A 12,474-nucleotide genomic window follows, 5' to 3' on the forward strand; every position below is an offset into this window, starting at 1 on the left:
AGGCTCTCTTTAAGCGTTGTATGGAAACTGAAGTGGATGAACAGACATGTTATCATGTTAGCTAATGGCAGTGAGCTCTGTTTTAGGAAGCATGTGCGTTAGTTCTAAAGTACGAGCCTTCTCCTGAGCCTCCGGACTCACAGGCTGTCCTGGTTCCTCTCCGCCCAGGATCCTAAAGCCGAAACCAGACTTCTGTCTGCGCAGGTGCACCTCCACCTCCTGGAACTCTGATGCTGACATTGAAGACACACATTTATCTCACAATTTAGTCATTTCTCCAGATTATTCTCATCCTTCAAGGGTAATTTACCGTTCCAGTTGACATTTAAGACCCCCATTTCTGTTCATTGAGTACTTAATTTGTTAATTCATTCATTTTATGTTCTTGAACCTGTATTGGCAGGTTCATTTTCAAGGCAGTGAGAATGACAAATGGCAAAAACTGACTAAAAATTAAATTCCAGAAATCTCCAGGTACTATTTCACAGAGGTCTCAATAACTGGATATAAAAAACAATGAATTTCAGACTTTCAGACTTTCTTTTAACACCCTGTAAAGCCATTTCATAGAAAATTCATAAATACTTCTTACAATATATATCAAATATTGTTCAAAGAAGTATTGATTCTAAGACTGTGTTTTGTTGTAATGAAATAGTCACTAAATGTCATCATCTTTTAAATATCATATGATTTTAGGTGACAAAAATAGCATGTATTTGATTTATAAAAATCTAATTGTAACAGACCAAACTTATATTTAGTATATTTAAAAGTATTTTTTTGTCAGCCATTTTACAATATATATCACATTTTTGTAGTGTTATTTTTGTATTTTGATGAAACGTGTCTTTACAATTTCATAATTGTAATCATGTATTAAATGTCATATGACTTTAGGTGACAAAAATAACATTTATTTGATTATACTCAATTTTATAAAAATTGAACTGATATTTTTATATATAACAAATATTCAAAAGAAGGTCACGGTAACTGGATATAAAAAAAATTATTTTCAGACTTTCAGACTTTATTTTGTAAAGTTTCAGAGCAAAAGCAAAAATACTGAGACATTATTTTCAGTCTTTTTACGACGTATATCAAATATTGTTAAAAAAGTATTGATTGTTAGAAATTGTTATTTTGATTTTAAAAAATAAGAAATATTTTTTGTCTTTTAATAAAAAAGGCCCTTAAAATTTTGTCTAAATTTAAGGTTAGGTTTAGTCATACGTTTAATTAAATGGCATATTTAGATTTTTAGGCAGTTTATTTGAGGATACTTAAAAAAGTCAAATTACAGTAGGAAAAACTTTACTTAACATTCAAAAAATATAAAAAATGTATAGAGGTCACTGGATATATAAAAAATGAATTTCAGACTTGACTGAAATGCAGGACTGTTTCTGTTTTGGGTGCAGATATATTTACTCACCAGAGAGGTCAGCTGGGATGGCTGCTCGAGGAAGCCCTGGCTCTAAGAAAGGGAGAGATACAAGGACAGCCCATAAATCAATTCTTATATAAACATACACACCTGGAAATATACTAACTAGAATATACACATGACCTGTCTCACTGCTAATATAACTCCCAACAACTACAAAGCAAGGGACATTCTAAAACGCTTAACGTGAAAAAGGCTTAACGTGGCTTAATGTACTAAGACAGTGATTTTAACAGACCAAACTTACTAAATATCATTATAATAAAGTATACTATGTGCAAAAAATCAGATGAGCCCAAAATATGATCTTAACGCGTTTTATAACACGTTAAGCTTTTTTCTCCCATAGAAAACCGTTATAAGAAAAAGCTTAACGTGGCTTAATGTACTAAAACAGTGATTTTAACAGACCAAACTCACTAAATATCATGCTAATAAAGTATACTATTTGCAAAAAATCAGATGAGCCCAAAATATGATCTTAACGCGTTTTATAACACGTTAAGCTTTTTTCTCCCATAGAAAACCGTTATAAGAAAAAGCTTAACGTGGCTTAATGTACTAAGACAGTGATTTTAACAGACCAAACTTACTAAATATCATTATAATAAAGTATACTATGTGCAAAAAATCAGATGAGCCCAAAATATGATCTTAACGTGTTTTATAACACGTTAAGCTTTTTTCTCCCATAGAAAACCATTATAAGAAAGAGCTTAACGTGGCTTAATGTACTAAGACAGTGATTTTAACAGACCAAACTTACTAAATATCATTATAATAAAGTATACTATTTGCAAAAAATCAGATGAGCCCAAAATATGATCTTAACGCGTTTTATAACACGTTAAGCTTTTTTCTCCCATAGAAAACTGTTATAAGAAAAAGCTTAACGTGGCTTAATGTACTAAGACAGTGATTTTAACAGACCACACTTACTAAATATCATTATAATAAAGTATACTATGTGCAAAAAATCAGATGAGCCCAAAATATGATCTTAACGCGTTTTATAACACGTTAAGCTTTTTTCTCCCATAGAAAACCGTTATAAGAAAAAGCTTAACGTGGCTTAATGTACTAAGACAGTGATTTTAACAGACCAAACTTACTAAATATCATTATAATAAAGTATACTATTTGCAAAAAATCAGATGAGCCCAAAATATGATCTTAACGCGTTTTATAACACGTTAAGCTTTTTTCTCCCATAGAAAACTGTTATAAGAAAAAGCTTAACGTGGCTTAATGTACTAAGACAGTGATTTTAACAGACCAAACTCACTAAATATCATGCTAATAAAGTATACTATGTGCAAAAAATCAGATGAGCCCAAAATATGATCTTAACGCGTTTTATAACACGTTAAGCTTTTTTCTCCCATAGAAAACCGTTATAAGAAAAAGCTTAACGTGGCTTAATGTACTAAGACAGTGATTTTAACAGACCAAACTTACTAAATATCATTATAATAAAGTATACTATGTGCAAAAAATCAGATGAGCCCAAAATATGATCTTAACGTGTTTTATAACACGTTAAGCTTTTTTCTCCCATAGAAAACCATTATAAGAAAGAGCTTAACGTGGCTTAATGTACTAAGACAGTGATTTTAACAGACCAAACTTACTAAATATCATTATAATAAAGTATACTATTTGCAAAAAATCAGATGAGCCCAAAATATGATCTTAACGCGTTTTATAACACGTTAAGCTTTTTTCTCCCATAGAAAACTGTTATAAGAAAAAGCTTAACGTGGCTTAATGTACTAAGACAGTGATTTTAACAGACCACACTTACTAAATATCATTATAATAAAGTATACTATGTGCAAAAAATCAGATGAGCCCAAAATATGATCTTAACGTGTTTTATAACACGTTAAGCTTTTTTCTCCCATAGAAAACCGTTATAAGAAAAAGCTTAACGTGGCTTAATGTACTAAGACAGTGATTTTAACAGACCAAACTTACTAAATATCATTATAATAAAGTATACTATGTGCAAAAAATCAGATGAGCCCAAAATATGATCTTAACGTGTTTTATAACACGTTAAGCTTTTTCTCCCATAGAAAACCGTTATAAGAAAAAGCTTAACGTGGCTTAATGTACTAAGACAGTGATTTTAACAGACCAAACTTACTAAATATCATTATAATAAAGTATACTATGTGCAAAAAATCAGATGAGCCCAAAATATGATCTTAACGTGTTTTATAACACGTTAAGCTTTTTTCTCCCATAGAAAACCGTTATAAGAAAAAGCTTAACGTGGCTTAATGTACTAAGACAGTGATTTTAACAGACCAAACTCACTAAATATCATGCTAATAAAGTATACTATGTGCAAAAAATCAGATGAGCCCAAAATATGATCTTAACGCGTTTTATAACACGTTAAGCTTTTTTCTCCCATAGAAAACCGTTATAAGAAAAAGCTTAACGTGGCTTAATGTACTAAAACAGTGATTTTAACAGACCAAACTCACTAAATATCATGCTAATAAAGTATACTATGTGCAAAAAATCAGATGAGCCCAAAATATGATCTTAACGCGTTTTATAACACGTTAAGCTTTTTTCTCCCATAGAAAACCGTTATAAGAAAAAGCTTAACGTGGCTTAATGTACTAAAACAGTGATTTTAACAGACCAAACTCACTAAATATCATGCTAATAAAGTATACTATGTGCAAAAAATCAGATGAGCCCAAAATATGATCTTAACGCGTTTTATAACACGTTAAGCTTTTTTCTCCCATAGAAAACCGTTATAAGAAAAAGCTTAACGTGGCTTAATGTACTAAAACAGTGATTTTAACAGACCAAACTCACTAAATATCATGCTAATAAAGTATACTATGTGCAAAAAATCAGATGAGCCCAAAATATGATCTTAACGCGTTTTATAACACGTTAAGCTTTTTTCTCCCATAGAAAACCGTTATAAGAAAAAGCTTAACGTGGCTTAATGTACTAAGACAGTGATTTTAACAGACCAAACTTACTAAATATCATTATAATAAAGTATACTATGTGCAAAAAATCAGATGAGCCCAAAATATGATCTTAACGTGTTTTATAACACGTTAAGCTTTTTTCTCCCATAGAAAACCATTATAAGAAAGAGCTTAACGTGGCTTAATGTACTAAGACAGTGATTTTAACAGACCAAACTTACTAAATATCATTATAATAAAGTATACTATTTGCAAAAAATCAGATGAGCCCAAAATATGATCTTAACGCGTTTTATAACACGTTAAGCTTTTTTCTCCCATAGAAAACCGTTATAAGAAAAAGCTTAACGTGGCTTAATGTACTAAGACAGTGATTTTAACAGACCAAACTTACTAAATATCATTATAATAAAGTATACTATTTGCAAAAAATCAGATGAGCCCAAAATATGATCTTAACGCGTTTTATAACACGTTAAGCTTTTTTCTCCCATAGAAAACTGTTATAAGAAAAAGCTTAACGTGGCTTAATGTACTAAGACAGTGATTTTAACAGACCACACTTACTAAATATCATAATAATAAAGTATACTATGTGCAAAAAATCAGATGAGCCCAAAATATGATCTTAACGTGTTTTATAACACGTTAAGCTTTTTTCTCCCATAGAAAACCGTTATAAGAAAAAGCTTAACGTGGCTTAATGTACTAAGACAGTGATTTTAACAGACCAAACTTACTAAATATCATTATAATAAAGTATACTATGTGCAAAAAATCAGATGAGCCCAAAATATGATCTTAACGTGTTTTATAACACGTTAAGCTTTTTTCTCCCATAGAAAACCGTTATAAGAAAAAGCTTAACGTGGCTTAATGTACTAAAACAGTGATTTTAACAGACCAAACTCACTAAATATCATGCTAATAAAGTATACTATGTGCAAAAAATCAGATGAGCCCAAAATATGATCTTAACGTGTTTTATAACACGTTAAGCTTTTTTCTCCCATAGAAAACCATTATAAGAAAGAGCTTAACATGGCTTAATGTACTAAGACAGTGATTTTAACAGACCAAACTTACTAAATATCATTATAATAAAGTATACTATTTGCAAAAAATCAGATGAGCCCAAAATATGATCTTAAAAAAAGCTTAACGTGTTATAAAACGCGTTAAGATCATATTTTGGGCTCATCTGATTTTTTGCACATAGTATACTTTATTATAATGATATTTAGCAAGTTTGGTCTGTTAAAATCACTGTCTTAGTACATTAAGCCACGTTAAGCCTTTTTCACGTTAAGCGTTTTAGAATGTCCCCAAAGCAATGAAGATATTATACAGGAGTAAAGGAACTTGAGGCACACTGACAACAAAATGATGTTAACTATTTTCTCAATTTTAGAAGCCAGTTTGTGATTTTCTAAAGTACAACAGCACCTTAAAACATACACACGGCCAAGTATAATGAACTCTGCTGCATGTATCTCATTTAAAATAGGTTCCAGGTGGAGCTTGAGCCTGATTCTGATTCTGAGAGGGAGTCTGATCTCCAACTTTTTCATTCCTGCAACCTCATCTGCCTCTCTGCTAGAGCTGGTCGATATTTGCAACCTTATGCTGGTGATATTTAACCAGTATATTGGTGTATATTATGATAGGCTGTGTGTTTTGTGCCCTCTCCTTGTGTAATGACTTGTAAATATTGCAGTGTAAGTATGTTAAGCGCATCTAATTCAAACCAATTGCATTAGAGTTTGATTCATTTATGCAAATAAGCTCTTTTGAAAAGAATCAGTTTAGAATTAATCATGGAAGTCTTTGAGGGACATTTTGCATGCTATAATAAGTTTTGATAAAAGTAGGTAAATATTGCTGTTTATTACTATTTATTAAATTAATGCATTTGAAATGATTAAATATTTGTTCTTTGTGATCATTAAGAGCAGAATGCTAAACAACATGCACTGATTAGATGAACTTTTTAATGATTGCTAGTTCCTATGACAAAAAAAATTAACCTGCAAAGTCATTTCAGAGCAAAATACATACAAACTGAAATATTATTTTGAGTCTTTTTACAATATACATCAAATATTGTTTTTTTTTTTTTGTTGTTGTAGATAAAATGTCTGAAAAGTCTAAATTTAATCATAAACAGAATGCGTGTCCTTGTTATGAAAACCTGAGCTCCTGTAATACTTGAATATAATAGGTATTAATGAGATTTTAAGAGTTTGACAGAACGTAAAATCTTTACAGCATCCTTGCAACATCAAGCGCATATTAAACAGCTATAAAACATTAACAGTCTTAAGACTGAACGTACTGAAACATTGTCACTGTCAGTTTAGTAAGAACTGCAATTTCACAGAATGAGGCCATTTAAAACATCTTGCTCATAAAATACGATGAAGCTCACAGAAAAATATACAAAATGTAATCATCCTTCAGGACGTGAACATACTTACCTGGAAGAGAAACTGAATGGTTTGCGCACATATTAAATCTCTATATCACATTAGATGCTAAAGTGTCTGTGTGATATAATAAGATCTATAAATATGAAGCAAAAACCTTCTATGGAGGATCATTGTACATGTCATTATCAAACAACATCAATACACTATATTAACCAACATCCATTGCTATTTGCCAACCTGTCATTGCTAGCTGTGAATACTAAAGGGAACACTGTACAAAATAAAGGAGGAGGTATAGAATAGGAGACAGTAATGAGGGAGAGCACACCAACTCCCTGCTGATTTAAAACCATAGAAAATGTCTAGTGTGGTACAGCAGTTCTACTTTATGCAAATGCACAGTGAAAGGATGAAGTGACCGGTAATGGGAGTGCAGACAGTAGTTGAATATAGGAACGCCTACTAGTGAGTAACAACAGAACGACGTGTTGACCTCTACTGATTTAATCGCTGTCAGTCTAAAATGCACCTTTAGAAATGCAACATCAATTCTTTTGATAGTTCAGACGTATTTGCTCAATACGCAGGTAATGTCATACAAGTATAAGGATATTCATATTTGTATGAATTAATGTATTTCAAACAATTTGTTGAATTAAACATATGCTTTACTTAAAATGCTATGAATGTTGGTTCACAGGGGGACCTTGAAAAGTTCAGAAAGCCTTTTTGTGCGGTAATGTCTCTAAATTTGGTTAAGAAAGTACCTGCATTAATAATGTAAAGTGTTATATAATGTAAAAAACCACTAAAGCAACTGAAGTTCTCTCAGATTCCAGAGCAGCTCTACGGATCTCATTGTGGGAAAATTCCAAATTGACAAGACATGACAACCTCAAAACACTTACCATGGAGGATAAGATTTACAGCAATTAAAAAGTATTTTGTGAGCCTGAGAGAGCGGACATAATGGTCACTGGAGACTTACACCATGTTCTAACCAAGCCTAACAATAAAAGGCACCAGTAAAAATAATTTTTGAGCCAAATTTAAAGTCGTAGGTGAGCATATTTGTTGTTTAATATCACTTTACTCCGTGGCCATCTTGATATTACACTGGGATGAAAATGGACAAACCCAGCAGTTGAGTTAAATGTTTGTAGTTTTATTTAACTCGACTATTGTTTAAAAATACTATATTGCTTGCTTGAAATCAACCCAATGTATGTTGGAAATGAACATTTATTAATATGTTTAATAAATGAAAATTTATTTATATGTTTAACGGATAATAATTAAACAATAAACATTTATTAAATTGCTTATTAATAAATGTTCACTTTCAGGGTCTTGGCAATTTTCTTATAGCCTACGCCATCTTTATGTAGAGCAACAATTCTTTTTTTCAGATCCTCAGAGAGTTCTTTGCCATGAGGTGCCATGTTGAACTTCCAGTGACCAGTATGAGAGAGTGACAGCAATAACACCAAATTTAACACACCTGCTCCCATTCACACCTGAGACCTTGTAACACTAATGATTCACATGACACCGGGGAGAGAAAATGGCTAATGGGGCCCAATTTGGACATTTTCACTTAGAGGTCTACTCACTTTTGTGGCCAGCGGTTTAGACATTAATGGCTGTGTGTTGAGTAATTTTGAGGGGACAGCAAATTTACACTGTTATACAAGCTGTACACTCACTACTTTACATTGTAAACAGCACAGATTAGCAGAAGGTTAAGCAGACAGATAGCTTTAGGTGCTAGCAAGATGTTGCTTCAGTTACTTACGCCTATTCTCATAGATAGCCCTGGACTTCTCATACAGGTCATAGGGGTCAGGTTTGGTCAAGTCAAACTCTGGACCTGAGGGCCAGTGCAGATATGGAGTGCTGTGAGGGAGAGCATGGATAGATAGACTGGTTGTGGGACTGCTGTGAGGATCCCAATGTTCCAAGACCTGCAAATACACCGTCATTCAGTAAAGCACCCAATCATCTCCCAGCGCTGAGTTTATTAAAATGCTGAACTGAGTAAGCAAACTGCTCTTTCAGGCAACTTCCGCCTGGAATTTCACTGGCCGTGGGATAGGATGATGTTTAACAATGAACTCACTTTTGCGGTAATTAGTTTTTAAATGAAGTGTACACACAATGCATGGCAAGTTAGTTCTAGCTCAGCAAAATAAGGCAGCATCAAGGGCTCATCAAGGACGCTATTGCTGACAATACTGAATGTAATCTTTGTGTTTTCTCATGCTAATGCAGCTGTGGGCGAAACGTTCCCAAACCACTTCACTGCACCGGGCTCTCGCACGACACCCAAAATTAGGTTATGCAAACAGAATGCACAAAGAAAAGCAAGCAGGCATAGAGGTCCGCTGTTTCTAATATCAAGGCTGTTTTCACACAAGATTCAATTGCTTGGCCTGAACTCAAGTTTGATTCCACTCTGCAGTCCTGCTAGTCACTTTGTGCTTTTGGGTCTGAATCTCAGAATGTTTGTGAGTATCACTGTTAGGGATGGGAATGATAAAGAATTTAATGATACCACTTCTGAATTAGCTTCTTAATGGTTTCATTATTGATTCTTTTGTTAGTTTTAAAGAATTAATATTTGAAAAAAAAAAAAAAAATCCATTGCGAAATTATGAGATTTCAGTAAATACATTTTAAACAATACTTCCAAATACAGTTTACACAGATGTTTTAAAGACTTTTTCACTTTTTTCAATTCAATAACTGACCGTATCTATATATTGAACAACAATTTCAATTTAGTAAATTCAATTTCAATTTCATTTTGTCATTCAACTTCCTTGTGGGGTTGTGGACAGTTAAATTGCAGTTCATAAATCGAAAAAGAGGCAATTAGATTCTGATTTTTTCCCCAACCCTGGAAGACAGTTTACAGCACACCCTTAAATGGTTAGTTGACCCAAAAATGAAAATTAACCCATAATTTACTCACCCTCAAGCCATACTGGGTGTATATGTCTTTCTTCTTTCAGATGAATACGATCAGAGCTATATTATATAATGTCCTGTCTCTCCTAAGCTTTATAATGGCAGTAAATAGAGCCGGGCAGATGGCTGTACGCACGCCGACTTACGCCAAAAGAGTAACCCCTTATGCAATGTAGGAGTAGCACTTTGACACCTCTCGCTGTTAAAACAAATAGGGCTGTGCAACAAACTCAAGCTCCTCTTCTCTTCCTCTGACATTTCTCTTTAAAAATTCTGGTTTTAGACTTCTAATTCGTTACCGGTGTTTTGTTTTGCTCTATCCTCTGTGCTTTTGCGTTTGTAAATGCGCCATGTGTCAGGTCAGAGTTCACTCTTTTACCTTAAATTGATGCGTACGGCCGTCTGTCGGAATTTAGTTAGCTTTAGTTAGTTTTACACAAAGGCATCAATTCGCATCAGAAGGCTTTTATTAACCCCCTGGAGCCATGTGGATATCTTTTATGATGGATGGTTGCACTTTTTTGTGCTTCAAAATCTCATCCTCTATTCACTGCCATTATAAAGCTTGGAAGAGCCAGGACATTATTTAATATAAGTGTATTATTATCCGATTGTATTCATCTGAAATAAGAAAGTCACATACACCTAGGATGGCTTGAGGGTGAGTAAATCACAAACTTTGACAACAAATGGATATGGGTACATGCCAAAAGCTCTAGTGTAAAAGCACCCTAAAAGCAAAGCCAAACAAAAGGCATAATTGAAGACGACGTTGTAAAAATCAACAAAGAAAGAAAGTAGATGCCAGGATGAGAAAGATGCCAGGGCTTATTAAAGGAGGTCTGTGTTAGCATGTTAATCTGGTAGAGCTCTAGAGGATGAAGGCAAATGCCCCTGGGCTGCTGTGTGCAGCTGGGAAACAAACAGATTAAAACATGTCACTGCCAAGTAAACTCATGCACATGCGCATATTAGCTCATAGATGATATTATTATTGCCAGAGCAAAGTGCTGTGACAAACACACTCTTGCAAATAGGCTTTTGCTCATGGCAAATGCTCCCTTAAAGAATCAACATCCACTGGAAATATTTTGTAGCTCACACTAGAGGTCTGCTAAAGGACAAACTGTTTTGGGATGGTTCACATCAGTTTTTCATATATAACTTCAGGTTTGTGCTTAGTTCAGGTTTTTGATGAATAAAAAATACGGTTATTATAAATATTTTATGTTAAGGCAACTTGTTTTATTTGCTCAGACACTTCATCTTTGAGTCAGAGTCTGTGATAATGGGTCATATGAGTTTAATCATTAAAAGATGAAATGGAAAGAGACCGATATTGGGTATATACAGTGGGTACGGAAAGTATTCAGACCCCCATAAATTTTTCACTCTTTGTTATATTGCAGCCATTTGCTAAAATCATTTAAGTTCATTTTTTTTCCCCCTTATTAATGTACACAAAGCACCCCATATTGACATTTTTAGCTCATTTTAACTCAGGTGCTGTCCATTTCTTCTGATCATCCTTGAGATGGTTCTTCACCTTCATTTGAGTCCAGCTGTGTTTGATTATATTGATTGGACTTGATTAGGAAAACCACACACCTGTCTATATAAGAACTTACAGCTCACAGTGCATGTCAGGACCTCAGACTGGGCCGAAGGTTTACCTTCAACAAGACAATGACCCTAAGCACACAGCTAAAATAACGAACGAGTGGCTTCACAACAACTCCGTGACTGTTCTTGAATGGCCCAGCCAGAGTCCTGACTTAAACCCAATTAAGCATCTGTGGAGAGACCTAAAAATGGCTGTCCACCAACGTTTACCATCCAACCTGACAGAACTGGAGAGGATCTGCAAGGAGAAATGGCAGAGGATCCCCAAATCCAGGTGTGAAAAACTTGTTGCATCTTTCCCAAAAAGACTCATGGCTGTATTAGATCAAAAGGGTGCTTCTACTAAATACTGAGCAAAGGGTCTGAATACTTAGGACCATGTGATATTTCAGTTTTTCTTTTTTAATAAATCTGCAAAAATGTCAACAATTCTGTGTCTTTCTGTCAATATGGGGTGCTGTTTGTATATTAATGAGGAAAAAAAAAACTCAAATGATTTTAGCAAATGGCTGCAATATAACAAAGAGTGAAAAATTTAAGGGGGTCTTAATACTTTCCGTACCCACTGTATATATACAACGTAAGGCATTTTACACACCTCAAGCATTCTGTTGACTTATTCACTCCTTCACTATATAAGGAATGCCACATAGTCCACTTTATGAGGAAATAGTGGGCAAATATTAGAGTATTTGGACAATGTGGTTTAGATGGGGTTTGTAAACATCAGATTTCCATTATCAGATTCTTTTGTACAATATGTATGTATTCATTGTATACTGGTGCTGGGCATTATATCAGACATTTATGATGAAGTTGATTATATTTTGTTGGTTATATAAAATTAACCAAATGTACTTTTAATTTGGCCATTAAGTTTCTGTGGAAATTGGACAGTTTTCACTTAATGACTTATGAGTATGACTGTATGAAGAGATGAATATTGAATATACTCCATGATTCAAACCTCAAAAATGCAACTATAGTTGGAAAGATCATTTCACTTCTGTAATCAGTTCCTTTTTAAATGGTCTGT

General features: G+C 33.6%; 1 protein-coding gene across 10 annotated transcripts in view; it reads right to left on the reverse strand.

Annotated features, from left to right (window-relative positions):
- The window catches only part of magi2a (membrane associated guanylate kinase, WW and PDZ domain containing 2a), a 314,903-nt gene that overhangs the window by 23,802 nt on the left and 278,627 nt on the right, over window positions 1-12,474 (reverse strand). For 9 of the 10 annotated variants that reach the window (XM_067392232.1, XM_067392242.1, XM_067392240.1 and 6 more), the window contains 3 exons: window positions 8,641-8,809; window positions 1,439-1,480; window positions 142-233 (listed from right to left, as the gene is read on the reverse strand). In XM_067392232.1, the coding sequence (XP_067248333.1) occupies window positions 142-233; window positions 1,439-1,480; window positions 8,641-8,809 (303 nt within the window). The remainder of the gene's footprint in view (window positions 1-141; window positions 234-1,438; window positions 1,481-8,640; window positions 8,810-12,474) is intronic. The other variant, XM_067392236.1, reaches the window with a different exon arrangement.

The sequence above is a fragment of the Chanodichthys erythropterus genome, chromosome 8, assembly GCF_024489055.1.
Source record: "Chanodichthys erythropterus isolate Z2021 chromosome 8, ASM2448905v1, whole genome shotgun sequence".
NCBI classification, from domain to species: Eukaryota; Metazoa; Chordata; class Actinopteri; order Cypriniformes; family Xenocyprididae; genus Chanodichthys; species Chanodichthys erythropterus.